At 44.6% G+C, this 26,035-nt stretch overlaps 2 protein-coding genes across 2 annotated transcripts in view; one reads left to right on the top strand and one right to left on the bottom strand.

Moving 5' to 3' along the window:
* Nucleotides 1-2,940, bottom strand: part of shox2 (shox homeobox 2) — a gene marked incomplete at both ends in the record, with an annotated part of 7,826 nt that extends 4,886 nt beyond the window's left edge. Inside the window, one exon of the mRNA XM_083636605.1 lies at nucleotides 2,679-2,940. Coding sequence (XP_083492731.1) covers nucleotides 2,679-2,940 — 262 coding nt within the window. The remainder of the gene's footprint in view (nucleotides 1-2,678) is intronic.
* A 4,686-nt stretch (nucleotides 2,941-7,626) lies between these two features.
* Nucleotides 7,627-26,035, top strand: part of rsrc1 (arginine/serine-rich coiled-coil 1) — a 170,236-nt gene continuing 151,827 nt past the window's right edge. The window contains exons 1-3 of the mRNA XM_083637902.1: nucleotides 7,627-7,672; nucleotides 8,361-8,559; nucleotides 13,240-13,362. Of these exons, the coding sequence (XP_083494028.1) occupies nucleotides 8,363-8,559; nucleotides 13,240-13,362 (320 nt within the window). The 5' untranslated portion in view covers nucleotides 7,627-7,672; nucleotides 8,361-8,362. The remainder of the gene's footprint in view (nucleotides 7,673-8,360; nucleotides 8,560-13,239; nucleotides 13,363-26,035) is intronic.

The raw sequence follows: 26,035 nt of genomic DNA, 5'->3' as shown, positions 1-26,035 counted from the left end.
TATCGAGCTGTGAAAAGGAGAGATGAAAGATCATATAGAATGAAAAATAAATGCAGATAGTATAGCCATGCTAGCATGCTATAAGAAAGAAAGAAAGAAAGAAAGAAAGAAAGAAAGAAAGAAAGAAAGAAAGAAAGAAAGAAAGAAAGAAAGAAAGAAAGAAAAAGAAAGCATGTGCCCCCTCCACAAGCATCACAGAGCTCAGCCCTCGGATGTTTTGTAGAGCTACATAAAGCTCTTTAATTATTAATTGCTTATAAATATGCATCGCTGTGCCCACTATTGGATGTCTGATACATGCTTGTCGCAGTTCCGTTTTTTAACCATGCTGTCCATGACAAACAGATGGCATTTTTACATGCCACCTAACTATATCATTACCTCTCCTCAGGGATAGCGGAACGCATCTGAACTTGGGGGGGCCGGGGGGCGTGTCGGGGGGGCGTGTCCCCCCGTCGGGGGGGGTGCTGTAAGGAATGGAATCTCGGCAGCGCCGAAGAAAATTTTATGTTTTTTGGACTTTTATCCATATTTAGAAGAATATTTAATTTTAAATTAACATTAGGATTATACTGTTGTGATGTCATTATTCAGTATCTTCTCCTTTTCTATTATTAGTATTAGTATTAATATTAAATACTGAGTATCTCATGAAAAACTATTAATATTGCATCTTTTGTGTTTAGCTCCGTCTCACACCAGAACCAAATTACAGAGGGGGCCTGCCCCTAGCTTGGGGGGGCCAAGGGGGGTCCGGGGGGATTCTCCCCCGGAAGAAGATTTTGTACATTTTAAAGTAAAATTCGTCAAACTGGTGCATTTGAGAGCAAAAGGAAGAGGCTAAATCTATGAGGAACTACACACATCTCTAATGTGTTGTGACTTTACAAATAGGCCTAAACAATTAATATTAAATGTATTTACACATTGTGCACAAATTGCATTCATTGTGACAAATTTACAATAGTTAATTAATATCCAGCCAGAATCATTGCAAATGGAGGTTCAAAGTAACAGTTAGCAATAGCATTCAGTTAATCAATGCCTAATGACAGCCAGATTCCGTTTTAAACTTTAAAACAGAAAAACGGAAAAACGTTTTTAGCACACACAAAAAAAAAAAAAAAAAATTGAATGGGGGGGCCAGTTTAGAGAATGGGGGGGCCCGGCCCGGTCAGGCCCCCCTCCAACGCCGGGCCTGTCTCACAGCATTGTAACATTGTAGTGCAGCAAGAAAGGAAAACTACTGTAAACATTTGAACCACATTTCTTGTTTAGAACCTATAGCTAGCAACATCGCCTTCTCCTGAAAAACATTAATATTGCACCTTTCTTGTGGCTACATCACAGCATCTACTGAAAAACATTTATGGTGGATCTGACTTGTTTAGTTCACTTTAGATGCACATCACATCTGAAAAACAACCAGTCGAGTGTAATAAGTAAATGAGGTTTAATTGTAAAAAAAAAAAAAAAAAATCTAAAAAAAAAAAAAAAAAAAAAAAAATTTTTTTTTTTTGGGGGAACTGAAAAGTACCCGGGCCGCGGCCCGGGTGGCCCGGGCGGTTCCGCGATCCCTGCCTCTCCTAAATGGTGTTATACCAAATTATCAGGTTTCATGATGCAAGCGCAAGCTGCACGACATATAGCTAACCAACACGTGATTCATTTTGGATAACATTTGATAGATAGGCCTACATTTATTTATTCTAAAGAGGTGGGGGGGTATTAAAGCTTTAAAGACAAATTACATTTTTGTTTTTGTGATTCTTATTTTTTATTGATCCCTGGAGTTGTTTAATTTGCTATTATTTTAGTTATGTAATAGCCAATATATAAATTAAGAAAAAAATATTATATAGAGGGCGGCCAATGAGAAACATTCTTGCCACCCACGTGTCCATTCATTATTAATAAAATATTTTCATTGTAGTCTATTTATTCAACCCATCGAAACAATTGTGCCTGACTATTTCTATCCATGTCAGATTGATTTTAAAGCCTAAAACCGAATATGGTTTATTAGGTTGGCTGTCAGGTATACGTTTCGATGAAAGATGCTCCTTATATTAAAAATGCTTAGCCTATAGGTCATTTAATAGGCCTATAATATTGGTGGCAGATGAGATCATCTAGCTGCAATGTTAACAGGCTTCTACGCCATTTGAAGCGTTTTTGATCACTTTAAACAAATAAGGGGCTACCCATGTTTTTATAGCTGCTTTGTGTCTGATTAGCCTAAAACCGAATATGGTTTATTATTTTCCTACAGGAGGCCTTCTTGTTTATTAGAGTCCTGGTTGGGGGGGGGGGGGGTCTGCAATCATAACATGAAACTTTAAAACAGTAGCAAAACAAGTCATTGCTGACCCGTAGTGGTAGTGCACATAAAAAAGTGCTATGACCTCCGGTGCAACAAGGCAAACAGAAACAACCACACAAATAGGCTATAGCCTATATGAGAAAAGCATCAAGTAGCATATTGCCCTCCTGATAATACCCGGTCCTTGTGCAACTCACACCGATTTGATACGCTATAGCATTTGAGCAGGTCGAGCGGAGCAGGTCATAACAATTATCAGCAAAAAAGTGGGATAACTCTATTCCGCAAATAAAAGGGTTTCTGGGGATCTCCGCTAAATGCCTGCATAGCCTGGAGTAGGCTAGTCCTACCGTACCGTCAATGAGTTTGGGGCTCCCGGCATCCCTGATTCTCTCCGGGCCGAGCATGTCCGCTTCCCTGCCCGGCGAGAGCGCAGCGTTCCGGGCTGTGACGGCCGCCTCCTCCCGGTCCCGGGTCCCCGGCTCCGCGCTCAGAGACTCCCTGCTCCCTGCTCGCGCCGAGCCGGTCTCCAGCACCTCCCTGTAGGTTATCACCTCCTTCTTCTCCTTCACTTTCTGATCGAAAGACTTGGACACGAAAGCGGTGAGCTCTTCCATCACTGCTTTCTCATCGAGAAAAAATCTCTCACACACACACGCTCTCACACACACACACTCACTCCCTGCTCCGCGACAGCTTAAGACATGAATGGCGTTGCTCGTTTTAAAGTCGACCCCTAAAAATGATGCGAGGTGATGCTGCCAACTCTGGAAGAAGGTAAAAATGTATAAAGATGTATCTTCTCTGCCAATTCCTCCTTTGGTAGCGGAGTTGGAAACCTGCTGGTGATCCTCTATTGAAGTCACAGTATTTATACTTTGCGGCGCCTTGCCCCCTTGATCTGTGCAAATTACCTCCCCTCAGGATGCCGGGACGAGCCCCCCTTCCCCTTCACTGATATGGGAGAGAGAGAGAGGAGAGGGCTAAAAACATTAAGCAGAGAGCACCGTCGCTATTGGCCATTAATCCGAGATTGACAAGAAGGACTAATTAATTTAATTAAGCGCTCATTCGCTGCTATTGTCCTGAGTTAGTTTTTTAAACACCCGGGAGATGGGCATGGATCTCTCTCTCTCTCTCTCTCTCTCTCTCTCTCTCTCTCTCTCTCTCTCTCTCTCTCTCTCTCTCTCTCTCTCTCTCTCTCCCTCTCCCTCTCTCTCTCTCTCTCTCTGCAGGGGTGTGGCTAAAAAACCTGAAAATGACAAGCTGGTGTGGAGGGAGGCACATGGATGAGGAGACCTTCCTCAGTATCTCTGTGATCTGGGGGAAATAAGACACAGCGACAGTGATGACACGGAGAAACAGGCAAAGAGCGGACCAGCTGGGATGCTGAGAGAAGCATGAGAGAAGCGACAAGGAGCTTTAGGAGCTCAAGTGAACGTATTTGGCTCTCAACCCAATTCCATATTTGGCTATATATAGGCTTGGTAAATGTATTCCCATGTTTTCGGCGTGTTTTTATATCCATTCTTTCGCTGAGTTTCTTGATGACAAATAAAATGTCACAGCAAAGAAAAAAAAATCTGATAATAAAGGAGTTGTATAGGCTAATCGTATAGCCTATGAGGCTTCTGGAAATAATAATGATAATAATAATAATCATGATAATGGTAATAATAATAATAATAATAATAATAATAATAATAATAATAATAATAATAATAATAATAACAATAGTAATAGTAATAGTAATAATAATAATAATAATGTTATTACATTAATGCTTTTATTGTTGCTATTATTGTTGCTATTATTGTTGCTATTGTATTACTATTGATATTATTAGGCCTAAATATGACAAAACTAATTCACACGTCAAATTGCATTAAGGCTATAAGACCAAGATGAAAGTTTGGGGACCCTTGTGAGCCAAATTAGCTATGTTTCTATAACGTTGGTTTATTTTTCTAATCAGCAATCATGCTTTTTATTGTCATCATTAGTGAAACTGCATTGGTTAATATTAATTCTCAGCGGACTTTTATATGCCATTAGGATGTTAAATAGCAGCTAAACGTTTAATTATAATGCCTCTTGCGATGCGTTGCCATTGGGCTCACTAATTACCGTTTTCAACTTGCTTTCCCAATGAAATGATTGCCTATATTTGCAAAATAAATAAACAATGGTTCACTTGCGGTGAAGGTAACTGAATGCCGTGGAGACTGAGCAATTAAGTGAGACGAGGAGGCAACATATAGCCAAACAAGAAACAGGATACAGCGGGATTTTGAAATCGTTGGGATAAATTTGATGCAAAATGAAGCGTGTTTATTGATAATCTATATAAAGCCCTATTTCCACACAAGGGCTCTAACAATTCCCCTGCTTAAATATTAATGATGTTTCAGCTTGAACCTTAGGCATTAATTACTATTATTCCTGCTGCATCTGAAAGCAGGATGAATACTGGCAAAGTGATTATAGCAGCCTCTTATTTCTATTTGCAGTGAAAAACCCATGGCAAAGATAGTATATAGTATTGATTAATTCACTCATACACGTTAACGAATCATCTGCCCATTATGTTGAACTAATTACTTAATCTATTAGGCCTACTTCTTTGTTGTTTGTTTGCACCCCCCTTCTCCCCATCTCTTTATTTCTTGCATGTTGGTGCAACACTTGATTCTCTGAGATGTGTCGCTTGATAAATGATGATAGAATTTCACTAAAGTCAGATACACATGTTCTGGTACATTGTAGGTTAAAAACGAAATATGAATATCCCAGTCTGTTTTGATGTGATATAGCCTACTGGTGGCTAGCTGGCCTATATAGGGGAGACCGGGGCATCTTGTCACAAGGGTAAGTTGTCGCACTGATCTCCAACACCAAGGTGATATCTTAAAAAAGGAGAAAAAAAACAGTATGTGTCACTCACTGTTCTGAAGTCATTTTGCTCTTGACATTCAGCATAATGTAATCTGAGGTGAGAAAAATCTTCATATTTTTCAACCATATAGCCTAAGTAAAATAAAAATGAAATAAACTGCACTATTTATGTAATACAACTTTGATAAGTATGTATGTTCAATATTAGGCTACTTTTGCACAGAGGAGAGAAAAGGTGTATTTTGATACCTAAACCAAAGTCCTTAAAGCTATATGTGCCACATGTCACTCTGGGGCAAGTTGTCTCAGTGCACTTTCAGGGGAAATTGTCACATGTGAAGACAGATAAACAGGTGAATCTGTTTGTTGAGGTTGTTTCTATTTTTATGCACTGACACTGAGGAAATCCTGGTCAAAAACAACTTAAAAAAAATCTGACTTTTAACCGCAAAAATGAGTGTGGAAAGCCTCTTCTTATTTGTTGAAAAATATAATGTAGTTGAAGGTATGATTTCCAAGGCTATAGCACCAGCACAAATTTGATGAGGTTTAAAAATATAATGTGACAACTTTCTCTGGGGCAACTTGTCACAAATGCACATTCTGTATATAGTCTGCTCAACCATTTGGTAGAGCACATTTGAGTCACTATTTCTTATTGAAACATGTGGTGAACTTAACTCAACCTTATTGAGCCATCTCTACCACTCGGTTGAGGTATGCTATGCTAAAAAAAATCCACTAGAGGTCATTCTGCTTTTTAACAGTAAGCCTTTTCAGTCAGTCTGCTCCCAGGAAAATGGAAAAAGGAAATCACTCCTGACATTGTGGACTAATTTTGGTAGAATTTTCAAAGGTAAGCTTAGTTTTTTCAACACATTATATCATCTAACATGTGTGATGCAATAAAAGGGTAAAGGGTGTTATAAATGTTTTTATAAGGGTAAAACATTTTTTTAAACTGCTCGGACAAACGGTTGAGTTGTCAATTCATGGTACATTTTCCATGGTGTGGCAACTCAACCATTTGGTAAAACATGCTTAAAATTGACTATTTTCTATGGAATAAAAACACTTCTGATCATGCATTGTATTATGTTATTTAGTGTTATTATGCCGAAATAATTTCAGAAGTATGATTTTTTAACAAACATGCTGTTGGTATCATATTATTAGCATTATACAAGGGCATGATTTCTAATTTCGATCCCCCCCCCTTTCTGTTTCTGTGTTTTACAAATAATATGGAGGCTAAATCATTTTCTGGTTCAAGACAATAGAGACCATACACCAGAGATGACATCACTGATGTCATCAGAATCATGACAGAAAACTGCCACCAGCCACAGACACCACCCACTTAGCCAAGATTATGTATTAGGTAACTGTTACTACTACAAGTACATCTCAACCATTTGGTAGAGGCCTATATTTAAAAAACTGTGGGGTCTGTAATTTTTTTAAATTCTTGTTATTAGTGCCCTAATAATATAACATACACACACAAAATGTTGCATTGCTTTTTTCAGTGAACATTAAAGGGTTAAAGAGCATACAGGTTGGAGACCACATTGCATTAATATGTGGGACTGTTAGAAATATGATTATCTCTCTCTCTCTCTCTCTCTCTCTCTCTCTCTCTTTTACACATATACTGTATAGCTGCATAATATTTCTGCCCTAGGGCATGTTTTATCTTTATTTTTTATTTTGGGGCGGGGGGTAGGGGCGGGGGTCTTGTTATAGGAATCTTGAGCCCAAAATGCAAATCCATAATTTATTCAACCTGCACCACGCTCCTTAACCATATATAACTCCATATTAAAGTAAAAAGTAAAAATCTAAAGACTATATATTTGTGCACAATACTTTTTTATTTAATTTATAGGGGAAATGAGTGACTGTGATGTGTTTGCCTACTGAGACAGAGAAATTGAAGTTCAAGCAAAAAGTGTGCCAAGATGCCCCGGTCTCCCCTATTATTCCAAATGCGACTAGTAAGATTGGAATTCAAAAATGCCCATTACATCATGACCAGCACAAGATGATAACAGCATGATGCCTTTCCATTTAGTTAATGTTATGCCATTATTATGAACGTTATGAACATTATATGAACGCCTGAATCCTTCATTTGCTTGGATTTGATATGGCTTCTTTTCATAAATAAAACTTTTGTAAAGGGTTATTATCAGTTTGATCCTTTCGCTTTTTTCTTTGATTAAAGTCTAAACCCGATGATAAATGATATAATGAATGCGCTTCCTGAGCGTTAACACACCATAGATAGGCTGTATGTTAACCCTGATGTTAACGCTCAGTAAGAGCATTCACTCCATCGATTGCTCTGTGGTAGATTCTGCTCTCTGGAGCGAATTGATGCTTTCCGCGACCACAAGTCGTGTCTTGTAAGCTGTGCATGGCTGTGTTGTGGTGCTCGACAACGTTTAAAAGGTGAGGAGCGGGATTTTCTTTGCAAGATATTCGTGTTCATTGTGCTACATGTTTGTCTTCTATGCATGACGCCGTCTAATGTGTGGGACATCAGTGCTGTGTGGTTGCAGAAGCTAACGTTAGCGGAGTTCAGTCGAACCGAGACGAAGAGCTTTATGAGTTAGCACAGTTAGCTTGCTAGCTTGCATGATGCATCCCAAGAAAAGACCCTGTTTCACGTTACTCTTTCTGTCTTTCATATTTCAATTGACTGCAATGTCTGATACTACAGCATTATTACTGCTGTCACACGAATTAACGAGGCTATATACGTTAGGTAATGTTACGGAGCTAAACTAACGATAGCGTTAAGTGCTAGCGTTATATGTTAGCAATATAACGTTATCGGATTCATCCAATTTAGCATAGCTACTAACGTTAGTCTTTCATCATACATCCAATAATAAGTAGCCGAATTAATGAATGCTGCAGGACAATATCTTTGGAAGCAGTCATTCATGTAATTGTGTATTGTTGGCTTCGTTGTTGTATTAAGAAAAAGTGGAATATGCACATCCCCAGAAACTGATGTTGAATCAAAAAACACTCAAATGAAACAAAGGAAATGTCCGCACACAGTATAACGCTAATGCTGTCCCAGCATTATACTTTGTTGTAATAGCCTGTGTGTTTGTGTGTGTTATCCCAGTCATGGGTCGTCACTCATCGTCGGACAGCGAGGATGACAGCCGGAGCACGAGGAAGAAGAAGCACCGTCGGCGTTCCTCCTCTTCCTCCTCTTCGTCCTCCTCTGGCAGCAGGGTGGCCAGCAGCAGGAAGGCCAGCCGCAGGAGCCGCTCTCGCTCCAGGGACAGAGACAGAGACAGAGACAGGGACAGGGACAGGAGGTGAGAACACACAGACTTTCCCTTCCTGATTACAGGTGGCAGCTTGGTGCAGTGAGGAGGGACACTGTCCTTCACCTAGGTGCAGTGCTGCTGACCTTGCTGAAGTGTCCTTGAGCAAGACAGTGAACCTGTGCTCTCTACAGGGGTGCTGTCTCATCTGTGTGCAGGGAGGGAAGTGAACCTTAGCATAACTGGGACCCGAGACAAACACTTTTGCTGCTGATATCTCATGTTGGACAGCTACGGTTAGCTACTCTTATGACCATGTGTACAACTCGCAACAATACAGCATGTTTACAACTCAAGTATAACTTCTTACCTTTTTAGCAGGATATTATGTTAATCAATCACTTTAGACGTATCTTTACCAGTCAGAAAACGGTAACAGAAATCACTGAAATGAGCCCCACAAAAAGACTGGAACATGCGTCAGAGCGGATGTGTCCGACTCGGGGCCATAGTGTCCGACTGTCCACCTCAGCACCCAGTTGCTATACTTTTTATATTAGAGGATCAATAGAGCATCACACAGATAAGACCTGCTCCTGTCTTAAATGGCTCATCTTCTTTGTGCTTCCAAAAGTGAAGTAGAAACGGACAAATTTTTGTTGTATTTTATTCTGTTCTCTTCTTGGTTTCTCGAACCCCTTAGCCTTGCTTTCTTAGTTCGTTGGAGGAGAAAATACATGGCTCCTGTATGTGTCTTACCCGGGTCCCATCCTCCTCTGACTTAGCAGCAACAGTCAAGTGGAATACATTTTTTGCTCTTCAGGGGTCTCAAATGTGCTATTATTTCGATCTTAGTAAACCTCTAAGATTTGGATACCTTTAAATTCGTTTTTTGTTTGTGGGACAACAGTTTGCACCAATATACTTTCTCCGTCTTTGCTCCTCAGACCACTTGCCTTGCCGCGGTTGCGTCTGCTCCTCACCCCGTGCCTTGCTCTCATTGGCAGAAACATGTTGATGGCTCTCCGGACACGACCAGCCTGCTAGATATCTGTTGGGGCGTCTGTGACTCATCCACAAGCTTTCCGGTCGCGTGTGTGGACAGTTCACACACTAGGGCTGCACCATAAATCGTATTTTCATCGTCATCGCGATATTAACATGCTCAGTAAACCCATTGCAAAGGCTGCCTGAAACGCAATGAGGGGTGGGGGGGGGCTTGCCGCGGGCTCGGAGCATCTAGTCTGAACTCGGCATAAGACTAGTGAAATTAAGACAACGAATGCAATCACTGCTATCAAGAGTGACTATGACACTTTTTTATTACTAGCGAAATACCCGTCGCTGTGTGAATGGCCATGTAGCCTCTCCTCTTCTCTCCCCAGAGGGTTTTCATAGTCCTCTTCAGTCACTGATTTCAAATCGGTTCACCTGTGTGCTTCTCCACTCTGGAGCACCTGTGAGCCCCTTCACTCTGGAGCTCTCCATGGTGCTGAGTCTGTCTTGAGTCATTTTGGCCACGTTTGCCCATCTAGTCGGCCTCAAAAATCTGGCTCCATTAGGTCACTCGAAGCAGTGCTCTTTACCAAGGATGCAAACTTCACCTTTTTAGGTGACAGTCACCCTTTGATCCCAAAATAAGGCACTTAAGTGAATGATTTTGTGTCTGCCTTGGTATATGTCACCTTTTTCACTCTCCATGACTTTGCATCCCTGCTTTACACTTCCTGAAAGATTCAGCGCGATCAAACATAAAATGGCATGCCAAACACAGTTCTGCTCACTCACTCATCACTCATTCACTCACTCACTCACTCACTCACTCACACACACACACACACACACACACACACACACACACACACACACACACACACACAGTCACTTCACGTTCTTATTTGTACAAGTGAAATACCTGTCTCTGTGTGAGTGGTCATTTAGTCAGGCCTCACTCACAGAGTTGGCATGCAGCCTCTCCTCTCTCTCCCCAGAGGGTTTTCATCATCCTCTCCAGTGCACTGATTACAACTTAGCTTCTCCACTCTGGAGCTCTCCAGGGTACTGAACCTGTGTTGAGGCATTTTGTCCACTAATTTGCCTTTTTTTGCCCATTTATTTGGCCCTAATTACAGTATAAAAATATCCCGAAGGGGTGCTCTTTACACTTCCCGAAAGATTCAACCCGATTGCACGTAAAATGGCATAGCTGTGGTGGCCGAACACAGGTGAAACAGTAGGTCCTTTATACTTAGTCTTAGAAGAATAGTTGTAGGCTACATGCTAGGGTTAAGTCTCTATAGTCACTTATACATTGCTATCGCTTTTAGGTTTCTTATACATATTTTTCCATGTAAGGTCCATGAACCTATAGAATATAGACATGGCTGTTTTAGATAGCACAGTCTTTTGTCTGCTCTGTTTAAGAGGACAAGTACAATGTGTAGTCTTGGCCTAGCCTACACATGAAAGGTTATAAGCTCACCCCAGTTTCATAAGCTTTCATAAACATTGGTTCCATGTTACACTGTTATTAACAGTTATTAAGGCAGGATGAGTTCCATTAATAATCAACCTTCTTTGCAAGTGGCTAGAGGCTGACCCCCCCCACCCTCCATCCATCCACCCATCCATCCTCCATGGCTGCCACTGGCTGTGTGTGGCCCTTCAGACAAGGCCAGTTGATGGTAATTATTTATGAGGCTTGGTCAAGGTCCATTACCGCTGATGGGAAGTCATTGCCTGTCTGTGTGGGGTGGGGCCGGCTGGGCAGTGTAAACCCTGGGACCACAGTCCCTCATCAATTAGCCATACATTTTGATCAATTAACCAAGACCTTGTGTGTGTGTGTGTGTGTGTGTGTGTGTGTTTGTGTGTGTGTGTGTGTGAGAGAGAGAGAGACTTAGTTCCTTTAATAGACCGTAGAAAGAGTGCACACAGTCAGTGCCTTGTTAAACCTGTAGCCTGTATGAACGAGCAGTGCAAATTGGCCTTATGTGGAATAACAGTCCATCAGTTCTGAAACATGCTTCTGCTCTTGGTTAGTGACATCACGGCCACATAATGAGCCCTTGTGTGTACTAGGGATGGGCATTTCTAGCAAAAACACTATTCGAAATTCGCTGGCCAAATTCGAATTTAATTCGAATTTCGAAAATAAAAATAAAAATGTAAAAAAAATTATTTTTTTTTTTTTTTTTTTTTTTTTTTTTTTTTTTTTTTTGTGAGTGAAATGTTGCATTGTCTCCCCTGATTCTAAGTCTACGGCTTTATTAATTAATATAAAAAGCTTCTGCTGTGGATTTTTAGCTCAAACAAGCATTGCACCACTGAAGTAAAGAACATGTTACATGACATTGACATTTTCGAAAATAAAAAACAGTTTTGACAATCATGAGTGGTTCATTAAATATTTAGTAGGCTCAGGTCTGAGTGCCAAAGGGGTGCCAAAGTCACCCCCTCTCCCTCTTCATGGGATTTCATCCGCCATTCATTTTTCCATAAACCTTGCTTAAAATGCTTATAAAAATTGTTCTACTTGCTCAAACCAAGCGATTTCTTAGAATCAGGGGAGACAATGCAACATTTCACTCCAAAAAAAAAAAAAAAAAAAAAATCGAATTTCGAATTTCAATAATAAAAGTCGACCTTGATAATAACAACGATTATTCGAAAATTCGAAATTCGATGCCCATCCCTAGTGTGTACAGTGTGTGACTGTGTGCACAAATCTGTGTGTGTGCATGTGTTCGTGTGTGTGTGTATGTGTGTGTGTGTGTGTGAGCGAGATAGACAGTGTGTGGAACTTGTTGCATTTGTGTGGAAGCCGTCTGTGTCAGTGCACAAATAACCAGCACTTCCTTATCACGTGCTATACTAGTGTATTTGTTTGAGCCACTGTGTTTCATTGCATTATCTCGTCACACATGTCTCTGTGTCAATGTGTGTGTGTGCTGCTGACACCGCCTTAAAAAAACCACCCAGCCCCCAGCTCATAACTGTGTTTCTTCTGTGTAATGTGTGAAGTACCAGCATGCACCAGGGCTGTGGAAGTCCTCTCATAAGGCCCTGCTCATGGGATCCAGCCTTTACAATACTAATGGCTCTTTCCCTCGCTGCTCTTAAGTGCTACAAATCTGGTTTGATATTTCAGCCTCTGTGTTATTTGTACTGCTTTCTTTTTTCTCCTCCTCTCTCTCCCCTGTCTTGCTGAGCTCCCAGCGGACTGAAGCACTGATTTCTTTGTGTGTTGTTGGTGCGAAACAGATTTGAGTCTTTTTGGCTTTGCTGAAACAAAAGAAGAGATTTTTTTTTTAAATAATGGATATTGCTCAAACTGTTTGCGAGGCAGAGGACGGGGGGGTTCCCACTTCCCACATTTACATTCACTGCCGTAAATGCCTCCTGCTCCATGATATCAATGGGAGCGCCGTGTGAGTGGTGTTTGTGAAATAGACGCGACACCGACACACACTGACTGCGTAGCCACAGAGCAGCACAGGCCCCTGTGGAGGAGCAGGTCAGGCAGCCTGCATGGCCTCAAAACAGGCCTGCTCACACATGCAAAGTTGGCATAAACCAATATTCTGTCCTGTCTGTCTGTGTGTCTGTCTGTGTCTGTCTGTGTGTCTGCCTGTCTGTGTGTCTGTCTGTGTGTCTGTATCTGCCTGTGTGTCTGTGTGTCTGTCTGTGTGTCTGCCTGTCTGTGTGTCTGTATCTGTCTGTGTGTTTCAGGCGAAGAAGACGTTCCAGCAGCAGTTCGTCCCATAGCTCGTCTCGCAGGAGGAGGAGTCGCAGTGCAGACAGAGACAAAGGGCGGAGCCACCGCTCACACAGGTCACACAGCCGAGACAAGAGGTAACGTGAACACTTAACATAACACACACATGCACACGCACATACGCACACACGCAAGCGTTCATGCATGTGACGCACCCATGGGGATGTATTAAAATAACTGGATAGGGAATAGGACACGCCCACCCATTCATTTGGATGGAGGCTGCTCATTGGCGCATGAAGCTCTTCTGGGGGACTTTTCTTCCGGGTTTTACTTGGGACCATGCGGCTCAAGGTGAAGTGCACATGTCTGCCATGACGTATTCCATGACGTTTCCCGCCGGAGAAGTGCGTTCATTCATGTCGGTCATGAGCAGCAGAGCGAGCAGAGCCCAGAGCCAGCCCAGAAAAGTTGAGAGCTGCGCGCCATTGTTGTGTCGCGGTAAGGGTGGGCTACTCGTGTAAAATAACGTTACTTCATATCTTAATAAAAGCCAAAACTGGACTGTAATAGTAACACAGCACACAGATAACAATCCGAGCAGCCTGGTATCCAGTTTGAAGCTTCACATAAACAGGGAAGTGATGACGCGGAAGCCGCATTCCCGCGGCCATGCGCATTCATGGACCCCCAGAAAATACAGCTTAAATACAGCTCTTGGTGTAAAAAAAGAAAAATTAACCCATGAAAAATTTAATTTTTTTGGAAAAAAAATTGAAAGCCGTTTTTGACTTTGCGTGACACCCGGAAAATGTTTCCCTGGGCTTAACAGAGCTGCTGCTTTCCCCATGTAAGTGGATGAGAATTTCTCTTTCTGGCCTGCATGGCGTCACGTGACTTGCAATACGGAGCTTGGCCACCATGTTAAATTTGCTTCACAGCCCGGCGCACCCCTCAGTGTTTGACTTTTGTCCTCTGTCGTTATTTGAGTAATCACCAGCAGGAAGCTGTTCTTCTTCACTAAACATGCAAACCACCACCATCTCATATTGAAGACTTGTTTTTTAACAGTTGTTCATTTTTTCAGGCTTTTGCTTGTGAATACTCCATATTTTATCATCCTGTAACACAAACTATATTCGTAGCTTGCAAAACATCCTAAGCCAAGATCAGATTTGCTGATGTCTGAATGTTTTTGACCATTTAAATTCTTCTTCAATCCTTCCGTACTTAAATTATTATTTTTTGCACAGTTTGGTTGTCTCTAGGCAATAATGTCAAAACTATATACTTTAAGCGCTATCACACAGTGGCAATGTAATCAATTATGAACAAATAAACAATCAACATTTAAAGATCTAAAGGTCTATTGAAATACATATAAAAATATATTTGAATGAATTAAGACAAACAATGAATAAGGGGGGCACGGTGGTGCAGTGGTAAGCGCTGTCGCCTCACAGCTTGAAGGTCCTGGGTTCGATTCCATCGAGTGCCCACCGCCCGGGTGGGGTCGTCAAAAAGGGCCTTTCTGTGTGGAGTTTGCATGTTCTCCCCGTGCCTCCCGGGGGTTTCCTTCATATAGGAACCCCTTCACCAAAACATGCAATATCCTGGTTGCTAATGTGGTTCCTCCTCTGGTCGTTAAGGGCGCCTGTTCAGAGGGAGGGGAACTGGTTGGAAGAGCGTGAACCTCCCACGTGCTATGCCCTACCGGTGAAGCTTCCTCTAGTGTCAGGTGAAAAGAAGCGGCTGGCTAACTGCCCATGTCTCGGAGGAAGCATGGAGCCAGTTTCGGCTCTCCCCAGATAGGCAGAGGGTGGAGCAGCAACCAGGGGGGGGGGGGGGGGGGAGGGGAATAGAAAAAAAAGACAAACAATGAATAAATACAGCTTTTGGAGGAGAAAAAACATTGTAAAATTGAAAAAATAAATGAAAAAAATAAAAATTATAACCCCCCCCCCACACACACACAGGATTCTTTTTATAGGGTCCCTATAACAAAAACCCTGCATGAGACAGTTGTTTGGTGTGTGTGTGTGCCCTAACTCGTTAGCATCATATCCCTCTCAGTGTGTGAGTGTTAATGAAATGGAGACCCACAGAGCCTCCAGGTCAACACCAGTCCCCTCCTCCTCCTCACTGCTTCCCCTCTTCTGGCAGCAGCTCTTCTTTCACTCATGAATGCAATTAAAAGACCATCACGCATAAATACTTTGTTCAATTATGATTGTTATTGTTGCAGCCAACTTTTGTTTTTGCAAGGAATGCACTTATTCATGCCAGATGAGTGTGTACACACCTGCACCACACTTCTCTGTCTCACACACACACACACACACACACACACACACACACACACACACACACACACACACACACGCAGGCACACACACACACACACACACACACACACACACACACACACACACACACACACACACACGCACGCACGCGCACGCACGCTCAAACGCACACTGACAGTCAATAGTGTATCCCTTTCAGAAGCATAAAGGGGGGCTCTCTGTGTGTGGCGGTCCATGTCATTAGCATAGCTAATCTGGCGCTAATGAACCAGTAAACTGTGCTGTTTTTAAATCCCCCGTTCACTCACACACACACACACACACACACACACACACACACACGTAGAAGCACAAACACACACACACACAACTGAAGAAAAGGTTGTAGTAATATATGCGCGAGCGAGGCCCTTTGTTTACTTGCGTATGGCTGCGGGGGAGAGCAGAGATCATTTTAATCACAAAGGCAAAAGTGTTTTCATATCTTCATTACAGAGGTATGAGGATGAAGGCATGGTGGAGGAGAGACTTTTTGACAGAGGAGACGAGGTTGAAGCCATGAAAAGGCACTCGACACACAACACATTTGGCTGTTGCCCTGATGCCGTACGTTGAGAGGGTACCCCAACACCCCCCACACACATTCTGGCTCTGCTTGTGTATCGATGGTACCGGTGGCATGATTAAAACACCAGTGGAAACATGGCATTACCGGTGTGGTGCGAGATGAAAGATGCAGGGGATTTGGGAGATTTAGAAGTACAGTCGATGACACGGGTGTTTACAAACGCAGCACTGTGATTAGGAGGGTTGCGTGGCGTAATCGGCTTAGTGCAGAGCGAGGAGCAGGTGGGGTGGTGGTGGTGGTGGTGGGGGTGGTGTTAGGAGGTGGAGGTGGTGATGGGAAGGTGGGGGGTGGCGATGTGCAAAATAAATCAGGAAGCTGTTGGTGGTGAGATGGTGTATATTGTGTTTATGTCATTGCAGCTGAAATTAGTGTGGGCAAAACGGTGTGTCTGTAGTACCGTTAGCAGCCTTGTGTGAACTGGCTTCAGTGTGATGCTGGTCCAGTAGCATTGATGATATGATATAGGCCAGGGCCATTGAAGCCTTTAGGGTATCAATATCACTCAGGTTAGGAAGTAGGGGCATCTGGGTAATTGCAGTGGTAGTGTCAGGTGAAAAGAAGCAGCTGGCGACTGCACATGTATCAGAGGAAGCATGTGCTAATCTACAACTCCCCAGCTCGGCAGAGGGGGTGGAGCAACGACCAAGACAGCTCGGTGGTGGGGTGTGTGACTGTGTGTGTGTGTGTGTGACTGTGTGACTGTGTGACTGTGTGTGTGTGTGTGTGTGTGTGTGGAATCTCCAAAAATTAGTTAAGCAGTAATTAAGCACCCGCGTATCCTGCCTTGTGTGGTTTGAGCTGTGCTGCAGCTTAGATGAAGAGTGTTAGAGTGGAAATGGCGACTGTAACGCTAGAAGCAATTGTGCTATTAGAATCCTATACTGTAGTGTACAGTTGGCTTGTGGAATACTGCATCCCTGGGGGAGAGGTTGTGGGGGGAAGCAGGTTGGTGTGTACTGTGTACAGGTGCCCTAGCTGCCATTACTCAATGGTGGTGTGTGTGTGTGTGTGCGTGCGTGCGGGTGTGTCTGTGTGCGTGCGTGTGTGCGTGTGTGTGCGTGTGGATGTGCGTGCGTGCGTGCGTGCGTGTGTGTCTGCGTGTGTGCGTGTGTGTGTGCGTGCGTGCGTGCGTGTGTGTGTGCGCGTGCGTCCGTGTGTCTGGGTGGGGATGAGGCTGCCTGAGCTGGCTGAGAGGCTGGCTGATGGATCAGAGGAGGATTGAGTGGACAGGACCTCATGATTGATACGCAGACAGGATATGAGGCGCTGCCTGCCACCCCCCAGCCCCACCCCGGCCACTCTAACCCGGCACCACATCCAGAATATGAAAGAAATAGAGAAGGAAGAGACCAAGTGCAACGACCGGAGAGAGCGAGCGAGAGAGAGAGAGAGAGAGAGAGAGAGAGAGGGGGGGGGGGGCACGAGAAGTTAGAAGAGAATGGAAAAGTGTGAAGGCGATAGGTCGAGTTACTGCGGGAGAGAGAGGGAGATGGAGAGAGAGAGCGAGCGCTCTGAGGATCTTAAAGGAGTAAAATAAAGAGGGAAGACAAAAGCGAGTGTGGGGAGAGAGGAGGGATGGGCTTGAGAGAGAGGCATATTATTCAGAAGAAATGAGAATAATAATGTCTGCATGGGAATATTCCGGGGGAGAAGATTAGGACCATAGTTGGGCCGCGGTGGGTTGAAGGGAGGGAATATTATTACCTCCTTTTCAATCTCCCATGTATAAATAAAAAATAAAGAGATACATGAAATAAGAATAATGCTCTATCATGTGTTTACCATCTATCGTGGCTTCCTTCCCTCTCTTTCTCTCTTTCTTTCTTCCCCCCCCTGCGCTCAATCAGAGATGGCCCAGGTCCCCCAGAGGCAGCCAATCTTACCCTGCAATGTAAAACAGACAAGAGGAGCAGATTACCTATTTGCCATTAATGTTTATTCTCTTTGATGTGAGCAGGCAGATCAAACTGTGTGTGTGTGTGTGTGTGTGTGACATGTGTGTGTGTGTGTGCGTGTGTGTGTGTGTGTACGCGAGCAGACGAGCAGTTGATTGAGTGCGTGCATGTGCAGATTTGCGTGTATGCGTGTTGACGGGGGGTGGGTGTCATGGCCGAGTCCACTGGGGGAGAGCAGAGCGCGGAGCGGCACCGCGATCTGATGTGTACCCAGCCCAACAAAGCCCACAGGGCTTCTCCTCACAGGCCGATCACAGGCAGGTCTTTAGGTGAGCTCAGTGGAGCTGTGAAGTGCTGGGTGTGTGTGGGCGTGCGCAGCAGAGGTTAAATGCGTGTGGCTCAGTCAGTCTGTCATCCGTTCACATAGCAGGTAGTTTTAGAGGTGGCATCGGAAGACATGGAGGAGGGGCGGGCGTGACCAATCCACCACTTGACCCTTCAATCGGATTTGGAAGCCAGGGATAATGCATATTCACACATGCATGATGCACTCATATAGACAAGCATATAGTGGTGGGGCACACACAAACGCTCTCATTAATATTTCAGCGGTGTGTTGAGTTAGCAGGGCAGAGTGCTAGCGTCAGGGTTTAGCCCTGCTAACACAGGAGCTGCTTCATCACTGGGCTGCTGTCACGGCTCTCAGGAGGGGGAGACCTCTAATTATGCCTCTCTTGCCCCAGAGGAGATAGATAGCAAGCTAAACACGCCTACCAGCAAGCTAAACACACCTACCAGCAAGCTAAACATTCCTACCAGCAAGCTAAAAACACCTACCAGCAAGCTAAACACACCTACCAGCAAGCTAAACATGCCTACCAGCAAGCTAAACACACCTACCAGCAAGCTAAACACGCCTACCAGCAAGCTAAACACGCCTACCAGCAAGTTAAACACACCTACCAGCAAGCTAAACACACCTACCAGCAAGCTAAGCACACCTACCAGCAAGCTAAACACACCTACCAGCAAGCTAAACACGCCTACCAGCAAGTTAAACACACCTACCAGCAAGTTAAACACACCTACCAGCAAGTTAAACACACCTACCAGCAAGCTAAACACGCCTACCAGCAAGTTAAACACACCTACCAGCAAGTTAAACACGCCTACCAGCAAGCTAAACACGCCTACCAGCAAGCTAAACACGCCTACCAGCAAGCTAAACACGCCTACCAGCAAGCTAAACACGCCTACCAGCAAGCTAAACACACCTACCAGCAAGCTAAACACGCCTACCAGCAAGTTAAACACACCTACCAGCAAGCTAAACACACCTACCAGCAAGCTAAACATGCCTACCAGCAAGTTAAACACACCTACCAGCAAGCTAAACACGCCTACCAGCAAGCTAAACACGCCTACCAGCAAGTTAAACATGCCTACCAGCAAGCTAAACACGCCTACCAGCAAGTTAAACACACCTACCAGCAAGTTAAACACACCTACCAGCAAGTTAAACACACCTACCAGCAAGCTAAACACGCCTACCAGCAAGTTAAACATGCCTACCAGCAAGCTAAACACACCTACCAGCAAGTTAAACACACCTACCAGCAAGCTAAACACGCCTACCAGCAAGCTAAACACGCCTACCAGCAAGTTAAACATGCCTACCAGCAAGCTAAACACGCCTACCAGCAAGCTAAACACGCCTACCAGCAAGTTAAACACGCCTACCAGCAAGCTAAACATGCCTACCAGCAAGCTAAACACACCTACCAGCAAGCTAAGCACACCTACCAGCAAGCTAAACACACCTACCAGCAAGCTAAACACACCTACCAGCAAGCTAAACACACCTACCAGCAAGCTAAACACACCTACCAGCAAGCTAAACACACCTACCAGCAAGTTAAACACACCTACCAGCAAGTTAAACACACCTACCAGCAAGCTAACACGCCTACCAGCACACTGGAGATAGATGGCAAGCTAAACACACCTACCAACACATTGCTATGATTCGCCACTACCACGCCCCCTTAGACTTGCTCCAGGTCCCGAGTCTATTGGAGTCAATGGGAGAAGTGAAAGTGATCTCAGATTATGACTGATTCTTTTGCCCCATAATCATCAAAGTAAATATTGGGCCCACTTTCCACAAGCCACATATCTGCTGAACATTCTGACACTAAAATGGCATTTTTCCGACACACAGATCAGGAGAAAATTAACTTTGTTCGAGACCTGTCTCTGTCTCAGCAACACACTCTCGCGAGATTTGTTAACAGGGGCTCACGTTAGCAGGGAGCGATTAGCTAAAGCTACATGTGAAGTTTGTTGATGTAGTAGCTAAATCTGTGGTTCGAAACAATATTTTTTAAGCAAATATCTTAGTTACAACTCTTATTGAGTGAACAAGGGGCAGATTGTGTTTAAATGTGTGGTGTGTGTGTGTGGAGTTTTGGGAACTCACAATCTCTAGCTCAAGTTAGCTTGCTAGGTCAGCACCACACTTCAAGGGGAGAGTGACCACACCCATTTAGGAGACCGGCAGAGTACCATTTCTTACTATTGGTGGAGCCTGGAGTGCAGTCTCTGCTACAGCTCAGTAAGTGTTTCAGTGTCTCTTGCTGCTTACCCACCGCTACAACCAGGGAAAGAACTGGACCTCACCTGGTTTGATGGTAGAGTCCCCATAACCAGCATGTCTCTGCTCTCTGCATTGGGCAGATCACAGAAGCAGTCCAGGCATATGTGTGTGTGTGTTTGTGTGTGTGTGTGTGTGTGTGTGTGTGTGTGTGTGTGTGTGTGTGTTTGTGAGTGTGTGAGTGATGGCCTGGTATTTATTTCACACAGCAATTTTCCCCCGTAGGAGATGAGGTGCCGTACATCTGCTAGATGGCTTTTCCTGCCTAGCTCCGACACGGGGCGCGCGCAAGGTCATCCAGCCGGCTTGGGAGAGGGGAGGAGAGGAGAGAGCAGGGGAGGAGAGGAGAGTGCAGGGAAGGAGGGGAGAGTGCAGGGGAGGAGGGGAGAGGCGAGGGCAGGGAAGGAGAGGAGAGGGCAGGGGAGGAGGGGAGAGGCGAGGGCAGGGAAGGAGAGGAGAGGAGAGTGCAGGGGAGGAGGGCAGAGGAGAGGGCAGGGGAGGAGAGGAGAGGAGAGAGCAGGGGAGGAGGGGAGAGGAGAGGGCAGGGGAGGAGAGGAGAGGAGAGTGCAGGGGAGGAGAGGAGAGGGCAGGGGAGGAGAGGAGAGGAGAGAGCAGGGGAGGAGAGGAGAGGGCAGGGGAGGAGAGGAGAGGAGAGTGCAGGGGAGGAGAGGAGAGGAGAGGAGAGGGCAGGGGAGGAGAGGGCAGGGGAGGAGAGGAGAGGGCAGGGGAGGAGGAGAGTGCAGGGGAGGAGGGGAGAGGAGAGTGCAGGGGAGGAGAGGAGAGGGCAGGGGAGGAGAGGAGAGTGCAGGGGAGGAGAGGGGAGGAGAGGAGAGTGCAGGGGAGAGGAGAGGGCAGGGGAGGAGAGGAGAGGGCAGGGGAGGAGGGGAGAGGAGAGTGCAGGGGAGGAGAGGAGAGTGCAGGGGAGGAGGGGAGCAGAGGGGAGGGGAGGGCTGCACGGGGGAGAAAAAGAAGGGATGAGGTCGTAAAGTGGGAGGAAAGGAAGGGAAACGGGGTAAAAAAAAGTGGAGGGTAGTTGAGTGGGTGAAGAGAGAAGTGGGGTGAGGGGAGTCAGCCAGGTCTGAGGAAATATGAAATATATGATATGATATGAAATATCTACTGCCATTACCAAGAGTTTATGATGGGGTGGTCAGGGGTGCGGTCTAGAAGGCCTCTCAGACTTCCATTGCACCTGGATCAGCAATTCCCCTGTCAGGTGGCAGGGTGGGAATTTTCTGCGTTTTTGTGCACAACTTTGACATGTGTACTCATACAGTTCAGGGTGTGTGTGCGTGTGCGTGTGCGTGTGCGTGTGTGTGTGTGTGTGTGTGTGTGTGTGTGTGTGTGTGTGTGTGTGTGCGCGTGCGTGCGTGTGCGTGCGTGCGTGTGCGTGCGTGTGTGTGTGCATGCGTGTGTGTGTGTGTGTGTGTGTGTGTGTGTGTCTGCGTGCGTGCGTGTGTGTGTGTGCGTGTGCGTATGCGTGCGTGCGTGTGTGTGATGCAGCAGGTGGCTTGGGGTGTCGCTGGCTTCATAAGGAAACCGGCTGTGAGTGTGTGTGCGTTGAGGACATGACAGGTGGAATCTGGTTTCCTCAGCAAAGCGCGGACATGGTGCGATTATTGGAGGACCACGAGGCCTGACTGGTGCTGTTGAAGGATAGGAAATAGGATGAGGACCAATGGGAACAGCCGCTAAATATTTTCTCTCTGATAAGGCACACTATCTCACTTGGTGTTCCCACTGTCTTGATAGTAGGGCTGATATGGAAAGAATCAAATATCACAATATTTTTTTACCAAATACCTTGATATCGATATTGCGACAATATTGAAGGTATGACAGTTGGTGCTTTCACAAAATCTTATTTACACTGAGTTTTTTGATAAATAATAATCAGTAATGTGGATATAATGACTAAGTGGGTAAAGGCAAATAGAACAGCTAGAACAGTCTGGTCAGTTCAGAAAATTACATCACTTTACTGTAGGGCTGGGCGATATATCGAATATACTCGATGTATCGCGGCTTGTGCCACGTGAGATGTAGTAACTAACTATCGCAAACATTTGAGTATAATTGTCACGCATTGTTTATAACTTAAGCCGTCGGCATGACTCGCTTCACGTTTCCTCTTGTCAGCTCTCCCTCTCACACTCAGACAAACAGGAAGGGAGGGGGAATCACATGCATACGTCAAACGCGTCAAACCGCGTCAGACACACTCGCCCGCGCTACGCGACGTCACAGACACTCGCCCGCTGCCTTGACAAGCGATATTTTTTTCCCCCATGATGGCGAAGGCTAGGCGAAGGCATGACCCGCCCCTGTCAAGGCAGCGTGGAGGACGAGCCTGAGAGCCAGTAGTAGAGAATCCATCATCTGGCAGTGGTTTGGGTATCGCAAAGACGAGTTTGAATAAACAACGGTTATCTGCAAAACATGCACCAAACTCGTCGGTCGGCTCCATTAAGTCAACCCCAGTGAGTCAAGTCAACACAGCGAGGTGCGTGCACCATTTAAAGAACCAGATTGATAATCAACTTTAATAATGTTTTTCTGCAAATTGTCTCTCAGCGTTTCTGCGTGGCACTCAAGGTTAGGTCTGGCCAATATTGTGACTAGATGAGACCTAGATCTCGTTTTAGATTTTGTTATGGTAATATCGTGATACTGCATACTCGTCTTTTCCTGGTTTTTAAAGGCTGCAGTAAAGTGAAGTCATTTTATGAGCTTACCAGACAGACTGTTCTAGCTGTTCTATTATTTGCCTTTATCCACTTAACGTTATTCATTATATCGTTATTCACTGATGATTTTTTTTAAATCAAAAATCACATAAATATAGTAAATATATTTTGTAAGAGTCCATATCGCCCAGCCCAATTTACAATAGAAAATCTAGCCCACTTTGTAGAAAATACCAAGATATATCATATTTCGCCATTCAGCCAAATAATACTGAGATATGATTTTTTGTCCATATTGCCCAGCCCTCCTAAGATCTTTGTTGTCATCAGTGTTGGGGCTAGTAACGTGTTTTAGTAATGATGACCATGTTAGTTTTTCAATTATTGTAATCTGTTAGTAGTTACATTTAGAATATTTTTACTCACTGACTTTTTCATGTATACACGAGACTTTACAAAATGTTTGGTCATGGAAATTTGGTTTAAAGTCATGGAAATCCATTGGTCAAAATGTGTATGAACCCTGAAGGGTTAAATCGAGCATTTATGAGAGATTTCAAAAATATCGAGATATATATCGTGTATCGCGATATAGCGAAAAAATATTGCGATATTCTTTAGAGGCCATATCGCCCAGCCCTACTTTACTGTAACGCAGCCTGTAAGACCAGGAAAAGACACTTAAGCCATATCACGATATTACAATATCCAGAATCTAAGATGATATAAGCTCTGTATGAACGCAAGGAACCTATCTTTCAGCTACCTAAGTAGGTACCTGCTTAAAGGCATACGCCAACTGTTTAAGAGTTTTGCTCATTCGCCATATCGCCCGCGATGAAATATTAATCCAAAATGCGGAGAAACAATCTTTTTTTAAAGGTAGATAGCCGGAATTACTTTCTAAACATGGCCGCCAGGCATGTGCGGCATACAGCGCATGCACTGTGTACAGCAGAAGCACTGTTTACAGGCAAACGAGGAAGTAACTCGGTGTGGGGATTTACTCCGAAAATGACGTTTCACATAACTATGGATTAATATTTAATATTGTGGCGAGTACCTGAAGCACAACATGTATTTTGGCACTGTTAGATGCATGGTGATTTTGAACAGCTGTACTATTTGCCTCCATGGCGATACTAACTAACTTGACGATTGTAGCTCACTGTATACTGCGCGGAGAGTGATGATAATGACAGTGTGTATCTTGGTTATGTGTGGGCGATATGGCAAATGAGCGAAACTCCGGCATATCCCTTTAATTAGGTACCTCGTTTGAATGTCGGTGACAGAGAAAGACGTCCTCAAAGCAGCATCGCACTCCGGGGGCCGCCAGGCGGAGTTTTCCCCTGCCATCCTGCATTTAGAAAATCCCCTGAAATGGAGGGTGGCAGAGGCGAGTCTGTGTGTGTGTGTGTGTGTGTGTGTGTGTGTGTGTGTGTGTGTGTGTGGATTTTAAGAGCAGGCTGCTAGCTGTCCGTCTCTTACCCCATGGGCTCTCACCATCTTGTTTTCTCCTTCCCATTCCTTCCACAGAAAGACATGTAGGCCTCTCTTCCCTCTCCTCCTCCTGTATTAGCAGACCTGCACAGTGTTGATTTAAACTGAAAGACCAGCGGCTTTGCTTCAGCTGCATCTTCTCTACTCCATCAAAATCAACACGCTTCCAGTCGTGAGATCTGAACACGTCTGTTGTTGTTGTGTTTCTCTCTCTGTGTCTCTCTCTCTCTGTTGTCTTTTTTATTTATCTGCTATAAAGGCCAGTCAAGTGCTGCTCGGCTTTGTTGTCAGAAACCTTTATTTACCAAAGGGAGGAATAAGTGACTGACACAGACAGGCTCTTTCATCCCTGCCTCGCCGCGAGCAGTGTTCCCCTCCACCGCCAGAGGAAAAACCCCCTCACCCTCCCTCACCCCTCACTCCTGCCAAGCCCCCCTCTCCCTCCACTGTACCCCTCCATCCTCCGGGCATCCACCAGCCCTCTCCCCTGGGTAGCAACCTAGCCGTAGAGTCTGCTTTGCTAAACACGCACACACACACGCACGCACACACACACACACACACACACACACACACACACACACACACACACACACACACACACACACACACACACACACAGAAACTCACCTCACACAAAATTCACCTCACAAAAGGCAGCACACCAGCGCTCTCACACACACACATCAAATGAGAGAGGTAGTCCGACAGTCCCAAACAAAGACAAGTTTAACATCAAAGCTTTGCCCCTTTTCTCTTTCTGTCCATCTGTTAAACGAACTATGTGTAACGATGAATAAGGCCTGTTGTGTGTTCCAATGTAGGAAATGAGGAAGCAGGACTTCCTATTCGGGAGTTAGAAATGGGATTGTAAAACATTATCGTCGTGGGTATGGTTGTAAAGCGAGGCAAAATGCCTGTATTTTCAGATACGTTGCTGCTCGCTAATTCCCCATTTTAGGAATTTATTTTAACGAATCCAGTAAAAAGAAAATTGTGCAAAACATAAACCCATCCATTCCATAATTGACTCAAATGTTTCTCAACAGTCCAAGCTTTCTCTGCAAGCATTGTAGCATTGTGTCCAACTCAAACTCACCTGTAAAAAACAAAAAACTCCAAGGCACTCTCCTTTAAA

Source organism: Poromitra crassiceps, assembly GCF_964638095.1.
Source record: "Poromitra crassiceps genome assembly, chromosome: 5".
In the NCBI taxonomy this organism is placed as follows: domain Eukaryota; kingdom Metazoa; phylum Chordata; class Actinopteri; order Beryciformes; family Melamphaidae; genus Poromitra; species Poromitra crassiceps.
Note: the sequence above shows the minus strand (reverse complement) of the source record. Positions and strands in the feature narration are given on the sequence as shown.